The sequence below is a fragment of the Bombina bombina genome, chromosome 1 (assembly GCF_027579735.1).
Source record: "Bombina bombina isolate aBomBom1 chromosome 1, aBomBom1.pri, whole genome shotgun sequence".
Taxonomy (NCBI): domain Eukaryota; kingdom Metazoa; phylum Chordata; class Amphibia; order Anura; family Bombinatoridae; genus Bombina; species Bombina bombina.
This window is the reverse complement of record NC_069499.1, coordinates 1,031,845,340-1,031,871,562: the sequence shown is the minus strand read 5'-3', so window position 1 is coordinate 1,031,871,562 and position 26,223 is coordinate 1,031,845,340. Positions and strand designations below refer to the sequence as shown.

At 40.5% G+C, this 26,223-nt stretch overlaps 1 protein-coding gene across 2 annotated transcripts in view; it reads right to left on the bottom strand.

The window, feature by feature from the left end:
- The window catches only part of ELMO2 (engulfment and cell motility 2), a 188,517-nt gene that overhangs the window by 90,303 nt on the left and 71,991 nt on the right, over window positions 1–26,223 (bottom strand). For both annotated transcript variants that reach the window (XM_053719560.1, XM_053719501.1), the window contains 6 exons: window positions 11,946–12,080; window positions 4,927–5,031; window positions 4,600–4,708; window positions 4,132–4,268; window positions 3,776–3,939; window positions 3,520–3,632 (listed from right to left, as the gene is read on the bottom strand). In XM_053719560.1, coding sequence (XP_053575535.1) covers window positions 3,520–3,632; window positions 3,776–3,939; window positions 4,132–4,268; window positions 4,600–4,708; window positions 4,927–5,031; window positions 11,946–12,080 — 763 coding nt within the window. The remainder of the gene's footprint in view (window positions 1–3,519; window positions 3,633–3,775; window positions 3,940–4,131; window positions 4,269–4,599; window positions 4,709–4,926; window positions 5,032–11,945; window positions 12,081–26,223) is intronic.

Here is a 26,223-nt window from a genome sequence, read left to right as displayed (position 1 = left end):
AGACCAGGGATTCTCTTCTCTGGTGGCTATTTAGGGTCCATCTGTCCAAAGGTATGACCTTTCGCAGGCCAGATTGGACAATTGTTACGACAGATGCCAGCCTTCTAGGTTGGGGTGCAGTCTGGAACTCCCTGAAGGCTCAGGGATAGTGGACTCAGGAGGAGTCTCTCCTTCCATTAAATATTCTGGAACTAAGAGCGATATTCAAGGCTCTTCAGGCTTGGCCTCAGTTAGCAACTCTGAGGTACATCAGATTTCAGTCGGACAACATCACGACTGTAGCTTACATCAACCATCAAGGGGGAACGAGAAGTTCCCTAGAGATGTTAGAAGTTTAAAAAATAATTTGCTGGGCAGAGATTCACTCTTGCCACCTATCAGCTATCCATATCCCAGGTGTAGAGCACTGGGAGGCGGATTTTCTAAGTCGTCAGACTTTTCATCCGGGAGAGTGGGAACTCCATCCGGAGGCATTTGCACAACTGATTCATCGTTGGGGCAAACCAGAACTGGATCTCATGGCGTCTCGCCAGAACGCCAAGCTTCCGTGTTACGGATCCAGGTCCAGGGATCCCAAGGCGACACTGATAGATGCTCTAGCAGCGCCCTGGTCTTTCAACCTGGCTTATGTGTTTCCACCGTTTCCTCTGCTCCCTCGACTGATTGCCAAGATCAAGCAGGAGAGAGCATCGGTAATTCTGATAGCACCTGCGTGGCCACGCAGGACCTGGTATGCAGATCTAGTGGACATGTCATCCTTTCCACCATGGTCTCGGCCTCTGAAACAGGACCTTCTACTTCAGGGTCTTTTCAACCATCCAAATCTAATTTCTCTGAGGCTGACTGCCTGGAGATTGAACGCTTGATTTTATCAAAGCGTGGCTTCTCCGAGTCAGTTATTGATACCTTAATACAGGCACGAAAGCCTGTCACCAGGAAAATTTACCATAAGGTATGACGTAGATATCTTTATTGATGTGAATCCAAGGGTTACTCATGGAGTAAGGTCAGGATTGCTAGGACATTATCTTTTCTCCAAGAAGGTTTGGAAAAAGGATTGTCAGCTAGTTATGCGTCTGGCAGATGTTCCAGACGTTCAGGCATTTTGTCAGGCTTTAGTTAGAATTAAGCCTGTGTTTAAACCTGTTGCTCCACCATGGAGCTTAAACTTGGTTCTTAAGGTTCTTCAAGGAGTTCCGTTTGAACCTCTTCATTCCATAGATATCAAGCTTTTATCTTGGAAAGTTCTTTTTTTGGTAGCTATTTCCTCGGCTCGTAGAGTCTCTGAGCTATCTGCCTTACAATGTGATTCTCCTTATCTGATTTTTCATACGGATAAGGCAGTCCTGCGTACCAAACCTGGGTTCTTACCTAAGGTGGTATCTAACAAGAATATCAATCAAGAGATTGTTGTTCCATCCTTGTGTTACACAATTTGGACGTGGTCCGTGCTTTAAAGTTTTACTTACAAGCTACTAAAGATTTTCGTCAAACATCTGCTTTGTTTGTTGTCTACTCTGGACAGAGGAGAGGTCAAAAGGCTTCGGCAACCTTTTTCTTTTTGACTAAGAAGTTTAATCTGCTTAGCCTATGAGACTGCTGGACAGCAACCTCCTGAAAGGATTATAGCTCATTCCACTAGAGCTGTGGCTTCCACTTGGGCCTTTAAAAATGAGGCTTCTTTTGATCAGATTTACAAGGCGACAACTTGGTCTTCGCTTCATATTTTTTCAAAATTTTACAAATTTGATACTTTTGCTTCTTCGGAGGCTATATTTGGGAGAGAGGTTTTACGGGCAGTGGTTCCTTCCATTTAAGTTCCTGCCTTGTCCCTCCCTTCATCCGTGTACTTTAGCTTTGGTATTGGTATCCCACAAGTAATGGATGATCCGTGGACTGGATACACCTTACAAGAGAAAACACAATTTATGCTTACCTGATAAATTTATTTCTCTTGTGGTGTATCCAGTCCACGGCCCGCCCTGTCATTTTAAGGCAGGTAATTTTTAAATTTAAACTACAGTAACCACTGCACCCTATGGTTCCTCCTTTCTTGGCTTGTTTTCGGTCGAATGACTGGCTATGACAGTTAGGGGAGGAGCTATATTACAGCTCTGCTGTGGGTGTCCTCTTGCAACTTCCTGTTGGGAATGAGAATATCCCACAAGTAATGGATGATCCGTGGACTGGATACACCACAAGAGAAATAAATTTATCAGGTAAGCATAAATTGTGTTTTTATTGAAAAACAGAAGGGTAAGTTCAGGAGTGTGCACGTGTTTGCAGTACTACATGGCAGCAGTTTTGCAACAACGTTATACATTAGCAAGAGCACTAGATGGCAGCACTGTTTGCGGTTAAGTTGTGCTCCGGTCATGTGCACGCTACCTATCTAGATATCTCTTCCCTTAAGAATAACAAGAGAACAAAGCAAATTTGATATTAGTAAATTGGAAAAGTTTTTAAAATTATATTTTCTATCAGAATCATGAAAGAAAATTTTTAGGTTGCATGTCCGTTTAATGGGATGTATACTTGATTTTTTTTGTTTTTGTTTAAAAAGATAGATAATACCTTTACTACTCATTCCCCAGTTTGCATAAGCAACATTGTTATATTAATATACTTTATAAACTTTACCATTGCCTGTATCCAAGCCCTTGTTGGCCTCCCTTATCGCAGTACTTTTTTTTCAGCTTTTTACAATCTTGCACTACAGTCAGACAGTGCTAGTACATGTATGCCATATGGAGAATGGAGAATAAAGGTATTTTCTACCTTTTTAAACAATAAAAATTTTCAAGTAGACTGTCCTTTTAATTAAATCCATTTTAATTTCAGATTGTAACATAACAAAATGCTCAAACATTATTGCAGGTAAATAATTTACTATAATTAAAAAGAGAGAAGCGCTCAACCTGGAAACGAACAATAGCATAATAGCTTGTTCTATGGCTAGTTACCACCCAAGAAGCAGCCTCTTTTTGCTCAACATGTGCCTGTCACAGAGAAGAAATTTCCTAAAGAATATCAGTCTGATCCTGACTTCACAGTACAGTCCAGCCCCGAAATACCAGGCAATCCCTCTCTGAAATTATGACACTTAGAGAAGTCTCTCCAAGTGTGATGCGGGAATCCAGACGTGGACCCGTTGCTCAGTGTGCCTAGAGGGATATGGCTGCACCTCACTGACGAGGCCCACAATAGGCCGAAACGTACGTCTGGGGTTTTGCCGTTTCTCTTGTTCAGAGAAGGATTGCCTGGTATTTCGGGGCTGGACTGTATTGTGAAGTCAGGATCAGACTGATATGCTTCAGGAAAGTTCTTCTCTGTGAAAGGCACATGTTGAGCAAAAAGAGGCTGCTTCTTGGGTGGTAACTAGCCATAGAACAAGCTATTATGCTATTGTTCGTTCCCAGGTTGAGCGCTTCTCTCTTTTTATTTAAATAATTTACTATAGTCTGTACAACTGCTTCCCTGGTTACATTTGTCTCCACTGCCATCTCTTCTAGCCATTACCTTGTCTCCTACGATTGCCAATCTTGCGAAAGCTGCTCCCTTCACACAGACGATTGAGACGTTGCTGTTTAATCAACTCCAGTATTTCTGGCTGGATTTTCTCGCGAAGTTCACTTAAAAGATGGATAAATTAGTAAAGACACTGTAATAAGTCCCAATCAATGAATACATAAGAGCTTATAAAAACACTTAGAGGGGGTAACTATGTCAAAAAGTACAGAAACCAAGAGAATACAGGAAAGGAAAAAATCCTTACACAATGGGCGGAGACTGAAAGTCATCTTGACTGAGACGCTCAGACTGGCGCAGCCGCAAAATCTCTGTATAACTAAGACTCCGCAACTTATTCTTCAGCTGTTCTAGAGAGTTGGGTTTAGAAGGGAGGGCACGAGTTATCTGTTCTCGTACTACTTGCATCACCTGTGAGAATATTGATAAGCTTTTTATCACAAGACTCAGACATTGTGATACAAGAACATTTTTATTTTTATTGTGAAGATAAACATGGTGAGATTTTGAATTCTAATCTACAACATAACATAACTTTGGGCACAACCTACAATATTTCTCATTCCAGGAACCACACACACACACTTAATATGTCCCACCGACCTTATTGAAGTCTTCAGCAGTGGCTCTCATTTCTTTCCAAGTCTTGTTAAGCAACTGGATACAGATACAGAAGAATTCCTCAAATGATCGCTCATGTGTAAAGAACATTGGGTGGTAATCATTTCGACCTTCGTTAGCTGGTTATAAAAATAAAATCATATAAATAAATTATTTGATCAGGGATTATTATTATTTTTTGTATGAAAGATCAGGGGTGAATAATGTAATCAACAAAAGATAGATGAACTACAAAGCAAGATATAATGGCAAAAAAGGCTATTATAGATATATGGAGGAAAACTGATAAGTTATTAGCAATAAGAAAGAATAAGACAAGAGATAAAAAAAATTTAGACACAATGCAAAAGGACAAGAAAAGTTAGCAAGTATTATGAAGTAGTGAAGTTGTTACACAGAGAGGTATTTGAGCTTGGTGAGAGGAAAATATAGATAAGGATAATCACTTACGCAGTTCCCCAACCTGCAAAATTTCGCATAGCATCTTTGTCAGTTCAATAGCACTGCGTCCAAACGGACACTCGTGTTTATCCTCCCTACTGCTGTTCTCAAGAACGATCTGTGAGGAGGGGACAGATATGTTTGTTTTGTCAGTGGATTCAAAATAAAATTATCTGTCAAAGTAAAGGTAGAGACAAATAAATTAAATTTAGGAATAGTTCTTGTAGATCAATACTTAAAATTAATATGATCAGAATATTAAGATTTTTCGAAGTAAAAGGGAACTAGGTGAGAAGTCAAGAAAGATCTTTGAAGGCTGTGATGGGAAGTTCTCACCCGCACATAGGTATCCTGATGGAATTTTGCCAGATACAACATGTTGTCCAGAGCCAACATACCAGGAGGAGTTTGAGTAAAGTCCATAGCAGGGTTCACATGATTCTATGACAGTGAAAAAGAGAAATGTAAATATAGTGTTAAGGTTTTCCAGAAACTCCAAATCAAACACCTTCCCATCTTCTATTATTCCCACCAATCACTGATACAGTAAGGTATACAATAACATTTCAGGAATAGACATTATTAAATTGATAGTAAACTTTCCACTTTGTCTAAACAGATCTGGAATGTTAGTGATATTTTAGATGGAGTTTCATTCATGAGTAGTAATGAAGATGAGCTATAATTAACTTTTTAGTGTAGCACTGAAATTCAAATTTCCTGTGCTCTGGCCGCCTAGTTCAAAAGTAATATTTTTGTTAAGCTAACGGTTTGAAATATTCTTCAACCTGTGCTGTAGCTACAACAAAAGTGCCATATGGTTAGAGCACGTTTAAGACTTGTATATTTCAAAGTAATATCCATAAATTTGGAAAGGTTGTTGACTAGGAGCTGTGGAGTTATATATAATAATAATAAAATATATAAATTTAGTATTAGGATAGTATTAGTTAGGATTTAGATAGTAATGAGTTGTCTATTTCAAGGACAATCATATGTATATAGGACAGTTGCCCATGCCAATCAAAATAATAAATTAGACCTGTAGTTCATAAAGTTCATTTTATCTTTCTATTATGGCATGCCATTGAACTATGCATGAGTAGAATAAAAAATAGAATGTAAAGATTTCCAATCCCTGCATCTCTACTTGTGATGTAAACCTAGCAAATTAAAGTTGTTGAGCCCTGCTCTACTCTTTGAAAAAAGATTCTAAAACAACAGTACTTCTTGTTTATGATAATACGTGTGAATTAAGAGGACAGTTTTCCTTTGGGAAAAGTACATGTGGAAAAATGCTGCACCCAGGGTGGAAATCATAAAACTTAATGATTTACTACAGCAGGATTTAATAAATCCTGGGAGTCAGATTGCCATTGCTTCCACAATTTTACTTCTTATTCCTACCCCTTTGGATTATTTTAACAAATCTGAATAAAAAAAAAAATGTACAATTTTTTTGGGGTGACTAGTAAAATTGTGACTTTTTGTTTTCATTTACATTAAACATTGCTCATACCTATCTCTATAAAAGTATGGTGACATCTCAACCATATCACAAATCAGCAAAAAATGGGCCTTAAAAATTGCAATACACCACGGACAACAGCATGTTTGTTGTAAGCGGTTATCCACGTAGATCAAATCACAAAAATAGTTGGCAACGGGTGGACCAGGCCAAGACTTAGGACATAGCTCTGTTTCAAAGATGGTGAGCACTTCTCAACTGGGTGGTAAGAATGGTGCCAGATACTGATGAAAAGGTAAAGTATGACAGATTTAACATTACAAAAGAACATCTGAATCTGACGCCGGTTTGAATTTACCTTTAGTTGAGCCAGTAAACTCTGGGTTATCCACTTAACAAAGGGTTACCATAATTAAAGTTGCACAAAATGCACATTCATGTTTGTTTTTGAGGCTATGGAGACCCGAGTTGATATCAAATCCTATTTTTACATTTTACCTTTCCATATTTTAAAAAAAAGACAACTAATTACAAGCAACACAGGAGAAAAACAGAATTTATGCTTACCTGATAAATTACTTTCTCTTGTGATGTATCGAGTCCACGTATTCTTCCTTTACTTGTGGGATATTCTCCTTCCCAACAGGAAGTGGCAAAGAGAGCACACAGCAGAGCTGTCCATATAGCTCCCCCTCTAGCTCCACCCCCCAGTCATTCGACCGAAGGTTAGGAAGAAAAAGGAGAAACCATATGGTGCAGTGGTGACTGTAGTTTAAACAAAAAACCTACCTGACTTAATAGCCAGGGCGGGCCGTGGACTCGATACATCACAAGAGAAAGTAATTTATCAGGTAAGCATAAATTCTGTTTTCTCTTGTAAGATGTATTGAGTCCACAGATTCATCCTTTACTTGTGGAATACCAATACCAAAGCTTTAGGACACGGATGAAGGGAGGGAACAAGACAGGTACCTTAAACGGAAGGCACCACTGCTTGTAAAACCTTTCTCCCAAATAGTCTCCGAAGAAGCAAAAGTATCGAATTTGTAAAATTTGGAAAAAGTATGCAGCGAAGACCAAGTCGCTGCCTTACAAATCTGTTCAACAGAAGCCTCATTTTTAAAAGCCCATGTGGAAGCCACTGCTCTGGTAGAATGAGCAGTAATTGTTTCAGGAGGCTGCTGGCCAGCAGTCTCATAGGCCAAACGGATGATGCTTTTCAGCCAAAAAGAAAGCGGTCGCCTTCTGCCTTCTCCTCTTACCAGAATAGATAACAAACAAGAAGTTGTTTGTCTGAAATCTTTAGTTGCTTGTAAATAGAACTTTAAAGCACGAACCACATCAAGATTGTGTAACAGACGTTCCTTCTTCGAAGAAGGATTAGGACACAGAGAAGGAACAACAATTTCCTGGTTAATATTCTTATTAGACACAACCTTAGGAAGAAAACCGGGTTTGGTACGCAAAACTACCTTATCTGCATGGAACACCAGGTAAGGTGAATCACACTGTAAGGCAGATAACTCTGAAACTCTTCGAGCAGAAGAGATAGCTACCAAAAACAAAACTTTCCAAGATAAAAGCTTAATATCTATGGAATGTAAAGGTTCAAACGGAACCCCCTGCAGAACTGAAAGAACTAAATTCAGACTCCATGGCGGAGCCACAGGTCTATAAACAGGCTTGATTCTGACTAAAGCCTGACTAAACGCTTGAACGTATGGTACCTCTGCCAGACGTTTGTGTAAAAGAATAGACAAAGCAGATATCTGTCCCTTTAAGGAACTAGCTGATAATCCTTTCTCCAATCCTTCTTGGAGAAAAGACAAAATCCTGGGAATCCTAACCTTACTCCATGAGTAACCCTTGGATTCGCAGCAAAAAAACATAATTTATGCTTACCTGATAAATTCCTTTCTTCTGTAGTGTGATCAGTCCACGGGTCATCATTACTTCTGGGATATTACTTCTCCCCAACAGGAAGTGCAAGAGGATTCACCCAGCAGAGCTGCATATAGCTCCTCCCCTCTACGTCACTCCCAGTCATTCGACCAAGGACCAACGAGAAAGGAAAAGCCAAGGGTGAAGTGGTGACTGGAGTATAAATTAAAAAATATTTACCTGCCTTAAAAACAGGGCGGGCCGTGGACTGATCACACTACAGAAGAAAGGAATTTATCAGGTAAGCATAAATTATGTTTTCTTCTGTTAAGTGTGATCAGTCCACGGGTCATCATTACTTCTGGGATACCAATACCAAAGCAAAAGTACACGGATGACGGGAGGGATAGGCAGGCTCTTTATACAGAAGGAACCACTGCCTGAAGAACCTTTCTCCCAAAAATAGCCTCCGATGAAGCAAAAGTGTCAAATTTGTAAAATTTGGAAAAAGTATGAAGCGAAGACCAAGTTGCAGCCTTGCAAATCTGTTCAACAGAGGCCTCATTCTTGAAGGCCCAAGAGGAAGCCACAGCTCTAGTAGAATGAGCTGTAATTCTTTCAGGAGGCTGCTGTCCAGCAGTCTCATAAGCTAAACGAATTATGCTACGAAGCCAAAAAGAAAGAGAGGTAGCGGAAGCTTTTTGACCTCTCCTCTGCCCAGAGTAAATGACAAACAGAGAAGACGTTTGTCGAAATTCCTTAGTTGCCTGTAAGTAAAATTTTAGAGCACGGACTACATCCAGGTTGTGCAGTAGACGTTCCTTCTTTGAAGAAGGATTTGGGCATAAAGAAGGAACAACAATCTCTTGATTGATATTCCTGTTAGTAACTACCTTAGGTAAGAACCCAGGTTTAGTACGCAGGACTACCTTATCCGAATGAAAAATCAAATAAGGAGAATCACAATGTAAGGCTGATAATTCAGAGACTCTTCGAGCCGAGGAAATAGCCATTAAAAATAGAACTTTCCAAGATAACAACTTTATATCAATGGAATGAAGGGGTTCAAACGGAACGCCCTGTAAAACATTAAGAACAAGGTTTAAACTCCATGGTGGAGCAACAGTTTTAAACACAGGCTTAATTCTGGCCAAAGCCTGACAAAAAGCCTGGACGTCAGGAACTTCTGACAGACGTTTGTGTAACAGAATGGACAGAGCTGAGATCTGTCCCTTTAATGAACTAGCAGATAAACCCTTTTCTAAACCTTCTTGTAGAAAAGACAATATCCTAGGAATCCTAACCTTACTCCAAGAGTAACCTTTGGATTCACAACAATATAGGTATTTACGCCATATCTTATGGTAAATCTTTCTGGTAACAGGTTTCCTAGCCTGTATTAAGGTATCAATAACTGACTCAGAAAATCCACGTCTTGATAAAATCAAGCGTTCAATTTCCAAGCAGTCAGCTTCAGAGAAGTTAGATTTTGATGTTTGAAGGGACCCTGTATCAGAAGGTCCTGTTTCAGAGGTAGAGACCAAGGTGGACAGGATGACATGTCCACCAGGTCTGCATACCAAGTCCTGCGTGGCCACGCAGGTGCTATTAGAATCACTGATGCTCTCTCTTGTTTGATTCTGGCAATCAATCGAGGAAGCAACGGGAAGGGTGGAAACACGTAAGCCATCCTGAAGTCCCAAGGTGCTGTCAGAGCATCTATCAGGACTGCTCCTGGATCCCTGGATCTGGACCCGTAACGAGGAAGCTTGGCGTTCTGTCGAGACGCCATGAGATCTATCTCTGGTTTGCCCCAACGTCGAAGTATTTGGGCAAAGACCTCCGGATGAAGTTCCCACTCCCCCGGATGAAAAGTCTGACGACTTAAGAAATCCGCCTCCCAGTTCTCCACTCCCGGGATGTGGATTGCAGACAGGTGGCAAGAGTGAGACTCTGCCCAGCAAATTATCTTTGATACACTAGCAAATAAACTTGCAACTTGGAAATACAATTCAATTAGAATAATATTAAAATGTACTGTGCCTTTAAGAAGCACAGAAGATCTATGACAGTTGAAAATTAATAAATTGAAACAGTTATAGCCTCAATCCTTGTAAACAACACAACTTTAGCAAAGGTTTAATCCCATTAGCAAAGATAACAAATTCTGAAAGCAGGAAACAAATTACAGAATAAACGTTTTTTATCTCAGTCAAACTATAATTCTCACAGCTCTGCTGAGAGAAATTACCTCCATCAAAATAAGTTTTGAAGACCCCTGAGCTCTGTAGAGATGAACCGGATCATGCAGGGAATACAATGAGTTGCTGACTGAAATATTTGATGCATAGAAAAAGCGCCAAAAAACGGCCCCTCCCCCTCACACACAGCAGTGAGGGAGAACAGAAACTGTCAGAAAAACAGATTAAGCAACTGCCAAGTGGAAAAATAGTGCCCAAACATTTATTCACACAGTACCTCAGCAAATGAAAACGATTTTACATTCCAGCAAAAACGTTAAACATAATCTCTAGTTATTAAACAGCTTTATGTATTTCTTACAGTGTAATTCTAGTGAAGTACCATTCCCCAGAATACTGAAGTGTAAAGTATACATACATGACATTATATCGGTATGGCAGGATTTTCTCATCAATTCCATTGTCAGAAAATAAAAACTGCTACATACCTCTATGCAGATTCATCTGCCCGCTGTCCCCTGATCTGAAGTTTACCTCACTCCTCAGATGGCCAAGAACAGCAATATGATCTTAACTACTCCGGCTAAAATCATAGCAAAACTCTGGTAGATTCTTCTTCAAACTCTGCCAGAGAGGTAATAACACACTCCGGTGCTATTTTAAAATAACAAACTTTTGATTGAAGATATAAAACTAAGTATAATCACCATAGTCCTCTCACACATCCTATCTAGTCGTTGGGTGCAAGAGAATGACTGGGAGTGACGTAGAGGGGAGGAGCTATATGCAGCTCTGCTGGGTGAATCCTCTTGCACTTCCTGTTGGGGAGAAGTAATATCCCAGAAGTAATGATGACCCGTGGACTGATCACACTTAACAGAAGAAATATATTTTCGCCAAATCTTATGGTAGATTTTCCTTCCGATTGCTTAGAGCCGGCAAAGAGAATGACTGGGGGGTGGAGCTAGAGGGGGAGCTATATGGACAGCTCTGCTGTGTGCTCTCTTTGCCACTTCCTGTTGGGAAGGAGAATATCCCACAAGTAAAGGATGAATCCGTGGACTCGATACATCTTACAAGAGAAATAAAATGTTATTTCCAATACAGTTTTCTTCAACATTCTGAATTAAAGGGACAGCATACACTAATTTTCATTTAAACTTTAATTTAATTAGAATAATATGCACAGATACTGATCTAAAAATCCAGTATAAACCTGTTTAAAAACTTACTTAGAAGCTCCCAGCTCTGTTAAAAAGGTAAGCTGGAACACCCACTAGTGATTGTATAGCAAAACAACACTCCCCCTTCCTCCGCATATGAAAAGACTCTTTACACAAACAGGAGCAAGCTGGAGTAGGTATACATCAGTATTCTCCTAAAACTTTGGGGCTTGGTTAGGAGTCTGAAAATCAGAGCAATGTTATTAAAAATTAAGCAAAACTATACTTTTTGTTTTTTATAAAAAAAGCTGTATAGGCTATATAAATGGATCATCTACAAAACATGTATGCAAAGAAAAACCTAGTGTATAATGTCCCTTTAAAGTTGCATGATGTTTCATCTGTTTCGCTAAAGTACACTACAACTGCTGCTTTCTCCTATTATGATTATATTTAATTCTCTGTTTCTCTAGTTACAGAAAATGCCATGGAAACTGGTATATAAATAAGAGTGAATACAAAACATGGATGGCTGCATATCTTAATACAACTAAAAACAGATTTTAGCCCAAATGGGTTTGAGCGGGGATGTGTTCCAGCACTGATTTTAAGCACAATATAATGTCACCTCACAGCACTTACAGTGAAGCCCAGCATTTTGTAGTCCTTGCTGTACATAGCTTTGCGTTTTTCAGTGCCACTCCCAGATACTCCACTAGTGTCAGACTCTGCATCAAATGCGATTCTCCTCAACTCAAAGATAATGTCTCTCTGAGCCTGAAACAGGAGGATAAGTAAGTGGTAGGCATGGAGCCACAAGATATTAAGCATAAACAATATAATGCATAAAAAGGTACTCTAAAAACAAATTAATTATGGCCAGTGACGGCTGTGACAGCACACTGGTCCCTAATGCAACCTAAACAGGGAAGTTTCATTTGTACAAACCAGAAAGGATATATTGATACACTACAGATTCTGTTCACTTTAAATGGACATTTAGTTTACAGTATTTTGCAATGTACTCAATTTATATTGTCCACTTTTCCACAAGAATCATGTTTTTTTCCCACTGTCCCACTAGAGTTAATGATGCAGTGTTCTGCAATTTTATCCACCAACATTCTGCACAGTGATTGCTTAATCAGTGTAAGCATTCATTTATATCTGTACTTAGTTGGCCACAACAAAGGGGGTTAGACAGACTGAAGATGTTTTAACACATATGTCCCTAAACTTCAAAACAATGTAAATTTTGCTAATAAACAGTTTTAAAGTGATAGTAAATCCTACCGTTTGTGAAACGCTAGGATTTACCAGTATGACAAATAAAGGGACTTTAAGTCATCAAGTATAAAATACTTAATGCTGAAAGTTCCTTTATTTATCTGAAGCTTTTCACCGCACTGAGTTTCTCAGGCAGCCCACAGCAGAACGCTATTTTGCTGTGAGGGGATGTTTCCACCTCTTAGCCAATAGCTGTGCGGGCCAGCTGGCCCCATGCCAGATAGCTAGCACGCTATTGGCTAAGATCACCTCACAGCAAAATAGCATTCTGCCGTGGGCTGCCTGAGGCGCTCAGCGCTGCAAATGCTTCAGACAAATAAAGGAACTTTCAGCATTAAGAATTTTTATACTTCATGACTAAAAGTCCACTATATTTGTTACACTGGTAAATCCTAGCGATTTACTATCACTTTAAACGCATTTAAATAAATTATTTTGTATTCTAATATTTTGAAATGCAGTATTTAAAAGGGCCATTATAGTTGAAAAATGACATGCTCTAATTTGTTAGATTTCAAAAACTAGCAGACCTTGCACCACTATGTTTTCAAACCCTATAAAGGAGTTAAACACATAGTAGAAGTACCACTTGAGACCTGCAGAGCACTGCTGCTACCAAACAGTACTTCTATTGTGTTTAAAATCTATGTGGGTTGCACACAGAGGTACGGGACGTTAGTTTAAGACTATAATTGACTTTTAATTGCAGATATATTGAGCTAGATTACGTGCCGTAGTATTTTTTTTTTCGCAATCGTGAAAACTCTGCTAGAGCCAAGCTTTTTGGGCTTATCTTAACTTAAGTTTTTTCGCGTGCATGTGCATGTATTCCCCCATAGAAATCAATGGAGACAAAAACAAAAGAAAAAAAAAAACCTAACACCCGAGATCACGCAAACATGATCGCACTTTCGCAGTCCCCAAAGAAGTCAATGGAGAATTTTTTTTTAAACATAAAACTTGAAAAGAAATTACCCATTGCGCAAACATAGCTTATTCGCATTAGCAAATGTGAAATATTTACAGTAAATACATAGTTAAAATCTTTATTAAATATGAGTAATCCATATATGCTTTTACATCATTGCATCTACTTAATTGCAATAGGCTCTAATGCACTATTTATGTGTTTATATGTGTATATATGTCTGTCAATACATATATACACATTAATATACAGTATATGTACACACACATATAATATATATATATATATATATACACACACACACATATATCTTTAGCAATGTATGTGTATGAAATCTCAATGTTAAAGGGACATGAGACCCATATTTTTTCTTTCATGATTTAGAAAGAGAATGCAATTTTAAACATCTCTCTAATTTTCTTCTATTATCTAATTTGTTTTATTATCTTGATATTCTTTGCTGAAAAGCATATCTAGATATGCTCAGTAGCTGCTGATTGGTTGCTGCACATAGAAGCATCGTGTGATTGGCTCACCATGTGCATTGCTTTTTCTTCAACTAAGGATATCTAAAAAATGAAGCAAAATAAATAATAGAAGTAAATTGTAATGTTTAAATTTCTATTCTCTATCTGAATAATGAAAGAAAGATTTTGGGTTTAGTGGCCCTTTAAATGTTAAAGTAGGCTCTTTTTTTTTCTCTAACACCTGAGATCTTCGCGACCTTATAACTTTTTGTGCGATATTTTTTTAAAATAATTTTTATTAGATGGTGTTAATATGAGTTTAACTGTACTTTGTTATGTATTTTTGATGTGTTTTGTGACAGTTTTTAGTTTTCGGAAAACAGTTAACAGCTCTGAGATTGCAGTAGGGATTGAAGCGTAAATGGCGATTGCACAAGCGCAATTGTGACCGCTCAACATGTAATATCAGCGCAATTAAAAAGGCTCACGAAAAGACGATATTGGTTGTGTCTCACTTGTAATCTAGCCCATTATGTCTATATTTAGTAACCCCTTAACGACCAGTGCCATACCCTGTATGACGCTAGTCGTTAGGCCATTAAGGGGGGAGGGTTAGAGAGCTGTTTGAGGGGGAATCAGGGAGTTTGGGGGGTAAGGGGGAATCCTACACTGCAGAAAATATATTAAAAATAAAAATATTTTTTAAAAATAAGCCTTTTATTTTAGTACTTAAAGGGACACTGAACCCAATTGTGTTCTTTCGTGATTCAGACAGAGCATGCAATTTTAAGTAACTTTCTAATTTACTCCTATTATCAATTTTCTTCGTTCTCTTGCTATCTTTATTTGAAAAAGAAGGCATCTAAGCTTTTTTTTTTTTTTTGGTTCAGTACTCTGGACAGCACTTTTTATTGGTGGATGAATTTATCCACGAATCAGCAAGAACAACCCAGGTTGTTCACCAAAAATGGGCCGGCATCTAAACTTACATACCAAGAGAATGAAGAACATTTGAAAATAGGAGTAAATTAGAAAGTTGCTTAAAATTTCATGCTCTATCTGAATCACAAAAGAAAAAAAAAAGGGTTCAGTGTTCCTTTAAATCAACCAATTAATAGATCTTACCATCCAACAGGCCCTTCTACACATAAATATTAGTACACTTAATAAACATATCAACACATTTATTAGGATATTGTGTACAATCACAAGGACATGCATAGCCAGATATTGGAAGACAGGCAGCCCAACCTGGACGGAAATTTATAATAAAATCCAATATACATATACTATGTATGAGCTGGCATCTCACACCCTAGACAATAGAGAAACTTTCCTAGCGATATGGTATTACTGGATAGCTAAATAAATAAAAAATTGAAACACAAAAATAACGAGTGATTTTACCTACTGCGAAATCACTCCCTAATAATCACATCAGGTTGTGTCGTCACTCCCCTCACCCCCATCCCCCCTTCCCCTTTTTTTTTTTTTTTTTCTCTTTATATCCTATTTATATAATTTTACCTCCTAAGGAGGTTATACCTCTTTAAAGTTAATTTATGTAGAGTTAATTCAGGTGACCTCAGATACTGTGAAATTGCTATCGTAACTCAACAACAGGTTAATATGGAAGTTAAATTAGATATTTGCTCTATCCCTTAAGAGAGGGTCCCTAACACCACGGAAGATACTCAAATCATCATGCGAAAAAGATGACCTACGAATATTACCACCTATCTTTCATTTCAGAAACCAAAAGGACATTCAAATTTCATTGGGAATGAGTAGAGCACTGTAAACCTTACCACATTAGCTATATTGTTTGCTATATAAATGATGTTATACTGAATGTCTTCTTCCTAACCTTCATGTAGAGGGAATTACATGGAGGGGAAGGTATGTCTGTAATTGTTTTCAAAGTTTCAAAATAATGACAATAAAAAATATTTAAACATAAATCAACCAATTAAACTGTAATATCAAGAAATCTAGAGTGCAGTGAAATATTATTTATTCATAATATTATTGTATTTGACACCTCATACATTTTCAGAAAGTAAAACCTATTTTTTATATTTTTTTATGTAAGCCTACATAAAATATATTTTTCTGATTCAGACTCTACTATATATTGTTGGATAAGACTGAGAAACATGTTCACATATATTTCGGTATAAAATTATATCTAATACAGTAAACCAATTATGTCACATGATATTGCTGACCTGTGACCAGTGCAGTATTAGCAAGTTTCAGATGTCAGTTGTATAAATGAGTCTTAAAAGGGACACTCAGATCAAATTAAATTTTCATGATTCCGATACAGCATGTAATTTTAAAGAACTTTCCAATTTACTTCCATTAAAAAAAATGTGCACATTCTTTTATATTTACACTTTTTGAGTCACCAGCTCCTACTGAGCATGTGCAAGAATTCACAGACTATACATATATGCATTTGTGATTGGCTGATTGCTATCACATGGTACAGGGGGAGTGGAAATATACATAACTGAAATTTGTTAGAAAAAAATCTACTACTCATTTCAAATTCAGAGTAAATGCTATTGTATTGTCTTGTTCACTTGCATTTGTTGATTATGAAAATCTACTGTGTTTACTGGTCCTTTAAAGGGACATTAAACCCACATTTTTTCTTTCATGATTCAGGTAGAGAATACTAATTTAAACAACATTCCAATTTACTTCTATTATCTAAGTTGCTTTATTCTTTAGATATCTTTTGTTCAAGGAATAGCAATGCACATAGGTAAGCCAATCACGTGAGGCATCTATGTGCAGCCTCCAATCAACAGTTACTGAGCCTATCTAGGTATGCTTTTAAGCAAAGGATATCAAGAGAATGAAGCAAATTATACAATAGAAGTCAATTAGAAAGTTGTTTAAAAACTTAAATTATGCTTACCTGATAATTTTCTTTTCTTCAGATGGAAAGAGTCCACAGCTGCATTCATTACTTTTGGGAAAAAAGAACCTGGCCACCAGGAGGAGGCAAAGACACCCCAGCCAAAGGCTTAAATATTCCTCCCACTTCCCTCATCTCCCAGTAACTCTGCAGAGGAACAAGGAACAGTAGAAGAAATGCCAGGGTGAAAAGGTGCCAGAAGAATAAAAACTAAGAGATGCCCCACAGAAACAATACGGGTGGGGAGCTGTGGACTCTTTCCATCTGAAGAAAATAAAATTATCAGGTAAGCATAATTGAAGTTTTTGTTCATAAATGGAAAGAGTCCACAGCTGCATTCATTAGTTTTGGGAAAACAATACCCAAGCTATAGAGGACACTGAATGCAAAGACAGGAGGGTACAATAGGCGGCCCATTCCCAAACCCAGCTTCATCGGAGCCGGGCAAAAGAACTAGAAGGAAAAGGCCCCAAACACACTGACCCGCAGATAGTCTGAAGGCCAAACTAGAGACTGCAAGCAGACTCACCGAGCCAACAATCCTCAAGGAGAACCATCTCCCAGCAGTCGATTCCCATACTAGTACAGTACCAAAATCCCCCAAAAAGGAGAGGACAAGGGTAAACCAAGGGATACCCAAAGGGTACAGCAAAATCCATAAAGGAAAAAAAAACCTCAAAGGAAGGACAGGTCCACAGAGACCCGAATGAAACAAGAGAACAAGGGGAGACGACACCCAACCCACACAGAGAAACCAGGCAACAGCAGGAGAAGAAACATCTCCCAAACATCGTGGAACAGCACCGAAAAAGACAGCTGAAGACACAGTCCTCAAAACGTAAGAATTCAGAGACTGAGCAAATAGAAAATCACAAGCAGCAAACTCAGAAGAAACATCTGAGACCAGTAACAAGCTGCCATCCGTAGGAAGACACGGAGAAAACACTATTCGTAAGAAAGAAGCGGCCCGAGACAGAGATTGCCCAACCTCCAAGAAGAGGACACTCTCCAGGCAATCTAGGCCACCAAGCCTACTCACAGATCTTAAATGGGGAGAGGCACAGAACCTCTAAAAAAAGGAAAGTCCACTGTCACCCCCAAGACCTGAAGATGAACAACAGAACACAGATCCTACACCTAGCCGGACCAGCCCAAGCAACGGCAGATCTGAAGTAATGGAAAGGACGGAAGAATGGACACAGCCACCTTAATCTAAAGACAAACGAGCAGGCGTTACACCCAAGGAGATCTAGCAAGGCCACCCGACTAAGTCTCAATGCGGAGCCCGCAGCTCCCCAGATGGAAAGGAACAACTCAAAGAGCAGACCAGTCCCTGAACCAGATAAACATCTGTTTCAACCTCCCAAACACAGGAGAGGCCCCCAAAAAGGGAACCACACCTCCGTAAGAAGGACAAAGAGCCCCCTGAAGAGGAGAGCGTTGATAAACACCTGCCCATAAGACAGGAAGTCGTAGGAAGAACCGAGAGGACACAAGGCCACGTCATTAACAAACACGGAAGAACCCCATAAAACACCATTGTGCGAGCACACATAACAGGCGTAAAAGTGACAGCTGAGCAACCGCAAACCTTCCGTTTGCTAGGCAGGAAAGCCCACCATCAGGTCACATTAGTTGGCTTTCCAAGGGGAACCGTATTATTTGGCACAAGACAAGGCCCAAGGAGCCCCGGCTCTCAATAAATCTGGCCAAGTTGTAAAACAGAACAGCCAGAACAAGGGCGAAGCCCACGCACCCTGGAAACTGGAACCCCCAGGCCAGTCCTAGGATCATAAGGTCCGGTAACTTCCCACAGTGGGATCCCCAAAGAGAAAACGCAGAGAAAAAGCCTCGACAACCGGAAGATCAGGACAAGAAGTCTGGGAGCCACAAATGTTTGGATTAAACAGGCACATAAATTCCCCGTCTGATATAAAATAACAGACTTCCCAGGGGAAAATCCAGAATAAACCGGATAACAAGAGCAAGAAGCCCTTGCAAGTCCCGACCCAAAGAAAAGAGACCACCCCTTGCAGGAGCCCAGCACTCCAAAGAGCCAGGGCCATAAAAAGACACTAGAGTTAACAGGCATCCAAGCATCATTAACATAATTGTGCTTGAAAGTGTGACTAACCCCCCTAAGAGACACAAGGCGCTGCTCATTTTGTCAACCTCGAAAAGAGGAAAGGCTCGCCGGGGATCGAACTAGCAACTCTCGGTTTGCTACATTACAGAGTAGCCACAGAACATTAGAATGCCGAGATAGCTGTCCAGCTAGCCACGAACTCAAGACACAAGGGGAACTGAGAGGACTACTAACCCGAACAGAGCAACATCAACCTCAGATTCAACGTCAGAGGACAGTAAAACATGGGTTTGGATGCTACCGGGATGGCAATACCTGAACCATATGAGTGGAAAACCACTAGGACCTCTTCTATCCCAAGAAGGAGATGCAGAGCATTCCCAACACTGGGGAAGGACCCCTAACTGGAGCCCAAAAAACATAATTTATGCTTACCTGATAAATTCCTTTCTCCTGTAGTGTAGTCAGTCCACGAGTCATCATTACTTATGGGATATTAACTCCTCCCCAACAGGAAGTGCAAGAGGATCACCCAAGCAGAGCTGCTATATAGCTCCTCCCCTCTACGTCACACCCAGTCATTCGACCGAGAACCAAACGAGAAAGGAGAAACTATAGGGTGCAGTGGTGACTGGAGTATAATTTAAAATTTAGACCTGCCATAAAAAACAGGGCGGGCCGTGGACTGACTACACTACAGGAGAAAGGAATTTATCAGGTAAGCATAAATTATGTTTTCTCCTGTTAAGTGTAATCAGTCCACGGGTCATCATTACTTATGGGATACCAATACCAAAGCTAAAGTACACGGATGACGGGAGGGACAGGCAGGATCTTTATACAGAAGGAACCACTGCCTGAAGAACCTTTCTCCCAAAAACAGCCTCCGAAGAAGCAAAAGTGTCAAATTTGTAAAATTTGGAAAAAGTATGAAGAGAAGACCAAGTTGCAGCCTTGCAAATCTGTTCAACAGAGGCCTCATTCTTAAAGGCCCAAGTGGAAGCCACAGCTCTAGTAGAATGAGCTGTAATTCTTTCAGGAGGCTGCTGTCCAGCAGTCTCATAGGCTAAACGTATTATGCTACGAAGCCAGAAAGAGAGAGAGGTAGCAGAAGCTTTTTGACCTCTCCTCTGTCCAGAATAAACGACAAACAGGGAAGAAGTTTGGCGAAAATCTTTAGTTGCCTGTAAATAAAATTTCAGGGCACGGACTACATCCAGATTGTGTAGAAGTCGTTCCTTCTTTGAAGAAGGGTTAGGACACAATGATGGAACAACAATCTCTTGATTGATATTCCTATTAGTGACTACCTTAGGTAAGAACCCAGGTTTAGTACGCAGAACTACCTTGTCTGAATGAAAAATCAGATAAGGAGAATCACAATGTAAGGCCGATAACTCAGAGACTCTTCGAGCCGAGGAAATAGCTATTAAAAACAGAACTTTCCAAGATAACAATTTGATATCAATGGAATGAAGGGGTTCAAACGGAACACCCTGTAAAACGTTAAGAACTAAGTTTAAGCTCCATGGTGGAGCAACAGTTTTAAACACAGGCTTAATCCTGGCCAAAGCCCGACAAAAAGCCTGAACGTCTGGAACCTCTGACAGACGTTTGTGTAAAAGAATGGACAGAGCTGAGATCTGTCCCTTTAAGGAACTAGCAGATAAACCCTTTTCTAAACCTTCTTGTAGAAAAGACAATATCCTAGGAATCCTAACCTTACTCCATGAGTAACTCTTGGATTCGCACCAATGTAAGTATTTACGCCATATTTTATGGTAAATCTTTCTGGTAACAGGTTTCCTAGCCTGTATTAAGGTATCAATCACTGACTCCGAAAATCCACGCTTTGATAAAATCAAGCGTTCAATCTCCAAGCAGTCAGCTTCAGAGAAATTAGATTTTGATGTTTGAAAGGACCCTGAATCAGAAGGTCCTGTCTCAGAGGCAGAGACCAAGGTGGACAGGATGACATGTCCACTAGATCTGCATACCAGGTCCTGCGTGGCCACGCAGGCGCTATTAGAATCACCGATACTCTCTCCTGTTTGATCCTGGCAATCAATCGAGGAAGCATCGGGAAGGGTGGAAACACATAAGCCATCCCGAAGGTCCAAGGTGCTGTCAAAGCATCTACCAGGACCGCTCCCGGGTCCCTGGACCTGGACCCGTAACAAGGAAGCTTGGCGTTCTGGCGAGACGCCATGAGATCTATATCTGGTTTGCCCCAACGTCGAAGTATTTGGGCAAAGACCTCCGGATGAAGTTCCCACTCCCCCGGATGAAAAGTCTGACGACTTAGGAAATCCGCCTCCCAGTTCTCCACTCCTGGAATGTGGATCGCTGACAGGTGGCAAGAGTGAGACTCTGCCCAGCGAATTATCTTTGATACTTCCATCATCGCTAGGGAGCTTCTTGTCCCTCCTTGATGGTTGATGTAAGCTACAGTCGTGATGTTGTCCGACTGAAACCTGATGAACCTCCGAGTTGTTAACTGAGGCCAAGCCAGAAGGGCATTGAGAACTGCTCTCAATTCCAGAATGTTTATTGGAAGGAGACTCTCCTCCTGAGTCCATGATCCCTGAGCCTTCAGGGAATTCCAGACAGCGCCCCAACCTAGTAGGCTGGCGTCTGTTGTTACAATTGTCCAGTCTGGCCTGCTGAAGGGCATCCCCCTGGACAGATGTGGCCGAGAAAGCCACCATAGAAGAGAATTTCTGGTCTCTTGATCCAGATTCAGAGTAGGGGACAAATCTGAGTAATCCCCATTCCACTGACTTAGCATGCACAATTGCAGCGGTCTGAGATGCAGGCGTGCAAAGGGTACTATGTCCATTGCCGCTACCATTAAGCCGATTACCTCCATGCATTGAGCCACTGACGGGTGTTGAATGGAATGAAGGACACGGCAAGCATTTTGAAGCTTTGTTAACCTGTCTTCTGTCAGGTAAATCTTCATTTCTACAGAATCTATAAGAGTCCCCAAGAAGGGAACTCTTGTGAGTGGTAAGAGAGAACTCTTCTCTTCGTTCACCTTCCACCCATGCGACCTTAGAAATGCCAGTACTAACTCTGTATGAGACTTGGCAGTTTGAAAGCTTGACGCTAGTATCAGAATGTCGTCTAGGTACGGAGCCACCGAAATTCCTCGCGGTCTTAGCACCGCCAGAAGAGAGCCCAGAACCTTTGTGAAGATTCTTGGAGCCGTAGCCAACCCGAATGGAAGAGCTACAAACTGGTAATGCCTGTCTAGGAAGGCAAACCTTAGATACCGGTAATGATCTTTGTGAATCGGTATGTGAAGGTAGGCATCCTTTAAATCCACTGTGGTCATGCACTGACCCTTTTGGATCATGGGTAAGATTGTCCGAATAGTTTCCATTTTGAACGATGGAACTCTTAGGAATTTGTTTAGGATCTTTAAATCCAAGATTGGTCTGAAGGTTCCTTCTTTCTTGGGAACCACAAACAGATTTGAGTAAAATCCTAGTCCGTGTTCCGACCGCGGAACCGGATGGATCACTCCCATTAGTAAAAGATCTTGTACACAGCGTAGAAACGCCTCTCTCTTTATCTGGTTTGTTGACAACCTTGAAAGATGAAATCTCCCTTTTGGGGGAGAGGCTTTGAAGTCCAGAAGATATCCCTGAGATATGATCTCTAACGCCCAGGGATCCTGGACATCTCTTGCCCAAGCCTGGGCGAAGAGAGAAAGTCTGCCCCCCACTAGATCCGTTTCCGGATCGGGGGCCCTCAATTCATGCTGTCTTAGGGGCAGCAGCAGGTTTTCTGGCCTGCTTGCCCTTGTTCCAGGTCTGGTTAGGTTTCCAGCCTTGTCTGTAGCGAGCAACAGCTCCTTCCTGTTTTGGAGCAGAGGAAGTTGATGCTGCTCCTGCCTTGAAGTTACGAAAGGCACGAAAATTAGACTGTCTAGCCCTAGGTTTGGCTCTGTCTTGAGGCAGGGCATGGCCTTTACCTCCTGTAATATCAGCGATAATTTCTTTCAAACCGGGCCCGAATAAAGTCTGCCCCTTGAAAGGTATGTTAAGTAATTTAGATTTAGAAGTAACATCAGCTGACCAGGATTTTAGCCACAGTGCTCTGCGTGCCTGAATGGCGAATCCGGAATTCTTAGCCGTAAGTAAAGTTAAATGTACTACGGCATCAGAAATAAAAGAATTAGCTAGCTTAAGGGTTTTAAGCTTGTTTGAAATCTCATCTATTGGCGCTGAGTCAAGGGTCTCTTCCAGAGACTCGAACCAAAATGCGGCCGCAGCCGTGACAGGCGCAATACATGCAAGGGGTTGCAATATAAAACCTTGTTGAACAAACATTTTCTTAAGGTAACCCTCTAACTTTTTATCCATTGGATCTGAAAAGGCACAGCTATCCTCCACCGGGATAGTAGTACGCTTAGCCAGAGTAGAAACTGCTCCCTCCACCTTAGGGATCGTCTGCCATAAGTCCCGTGTGGTGGCGTCTATTGGAAACATTTTTCTAAATATAGGAGGGGGGGAAAAGGGTACACCGGGCCTATCCCACTCCTTGGCAATAATCTCTGTAAGCCTCTTAGGTATAGGAAAGACGTCAGTACACGCCGGTACCGCATAGTATCTATCCAGCCTACATAATTTCTCTGGGATTGCAACGGTGTTACAATCATTCAGAGCCGCTAATACCTCCCCTAGCAGTACATGGAGGTTTTCTAGTTTAAACTTAAAATTTGAAATGTCTGAATCCAGTCTATTTGGATCAGATCCGTCTACCCCAGCATAATGAAGCTCTCCATCCTCATGTTCTGCAAATTGTGACGCAGTATCTGACATGGCCCTAGTATTATCAGCGCACTCTGTTCTCACCCCAGAATGATCTCGCTTACCCCTAAGTTCTGGCAATTTAGACAAAACTTCAGTCATAACATTAGCCATGTCCTGTAGAGTGATTTTTAATGGTCGCCCTGATGTACTTGGCGTTACAATATCACACACCTCCCGAGCGGGAGATGCAGGTACTGACACGTGAGGGAAGTTAGTCGGCATAACTTCCCCCTCGTTGTCTGGTGAATGATGTTCAACATGTACAGATTGACTTTTATTTAAAGTAGCATCAATGCAATTAGTACATAAATTACTATTGGGCTCCACCTTGGCTTTTACACATATAGCACAGAGATATTCCTCTGAGTCAGACATGTTTAACAAACTAGCAATTAGACTAGCAAGCTTGGAAATACCTTTCAACTAAATTTACAAGTAATATGTAAAACGTACTGTGCCTTTAAGAAGCACAGAAAAAACTATAACAGTTGAATAACAATGAACCGGATTAGTTATAAAAACTAAATTTTTCCCGGTAAAAGCATAAATTAGCAAAGGATTGCACTCATTAGCAATGGATGACTAACCCTTAATCTCAGAAAAAACGTATAACATTTAAAATATAAGCGTTTTTTATCACAGTCAAAGCACAATCTCACAGGTCTGCTGTGAGTGATTACCTCCCTCAAAATAAGTTTTGAAGACCCCTGAGCTCTGTAGAGACGTTCCGGATCATGCAGGGAGAGAAAACAGACTTGTGACTGAATTTCTGATGCGTAGCAAAAGTGCCAAAATAGGCCCCTCCCACTCACACACAACAGTGAGGGAAGCTCAGTGAAACTGTTTTTAATTTAAAATAAACGACAGCCATGTGGAAAATAACGCCCAAAACAATTTTTCACCAAGTACCTCAGATAATTAAACTATTTAACATGCCAGCAAACGTTTAAAATCTAATTATATGAAATGTCATTAAAAAGCCTGCTGCTAGTCGTTCACACTGCAAGTTAGGCTAAAAGTTATATGCATACAGTATTGTCCCAGTGAAGTGCCATTCCCCAGAATACTGAAGTGTAAACATATATACATATCAGCCTGATACCAGTTGCTACTACTGCATTTAAGGCTGAACTTACATTATATCGGTATTGGCAGTATTTTCTCAGTCAATTCCATTCCTTAGAAAATAATATACTGCAACATACCTCTTTGCAGGTGAACCTGCCCGCTGTCCCCTGATCTGAAGTTTACCTCACTCCTCAGAATAGCCGAGAACAGCAAAATGAATCTTAGTTACGTCCGCTAAGATCATACAAAACTCAGGTAGATTCTTCTTCAAATTCTGCCTGAGAAGAAAACAACACACTCCGGTGCTGTTTAAAATAACAAACTTTTGATTGAAGATATAAAAACTAAGTATAATCACCACAGTCCTCTCACACATCCTATCTATTAGTTAGGTGCAAGAGAATGACTGGGTGTGACGTAGAGGGGAGGAGCTATATAGCAGCTCTGCTTGGGTGATCCTCTTGCACTTCCTATTGGGGAGGAGTTAATATCCCATAAGTAATGATGACCCGTGGACTGACTACACTTAACAGGAGAAAGACCTCACTGTCTAGAGTCCCGAAAAAGGAACAACCAACTCCCGAAGGGAATCCAAGTCCCCCGAAGGTGACCCATCCACAAGGAGAAACTGACAATCCAAGAGGTCTCAATGAAGAAGAAAACAACTAAAGAACAAGTCCAAAAAAAACTATTTCCTAAGCAACACTGCCCCGACCAGCGGGAAAAAAGGCCCTAAACACTCTAATTTTCCCACCATGTGGGAAGTAATACTCTAGGTTCCAAGGGAAGCAACAGAGAGTGACGCAGCAAAATTCACTGACCCAGTCACCAGAGAAAAGGCTATTTAGGACTGAAACAATCCCGAGAGCCGCACGGACCCGCAAGTCCTCTTGAGAATGCTTAGCGGATGAAAAACAAACTTAAATAATGTTAATAGCACTCGGCATCCCAACCTGACCAGCAAGGTATAATAGGCGCCACGTGTCTGATAAGCCACGAGACAGAAGATCTGAACCCAAGCAGGACCAGCCTGCAACCAGGGTCATAACTGCCAAGCTGGCTAAATCCACCCTCAGAGAGGGAGGAAGGAAAATCAGACAAACATGGGACTAACATGTCCCGAACAACTACCGTAGAAGCAAACAGCGGAGTATCAATCCCAGAGAAGTTCCCGCAGGAAACATAGTATGAAAAGGAAAAACATAATTTATGCTTACCTGATAAATTTATTTCTCTTGTAGTGTATTCAGTCCACGGGTCATCCATTACTTATGGGATATATTCCCTTCCCAACAGGAAGTTGCAAGAGGATCACCCAAAGCAGAGCTGCTATAT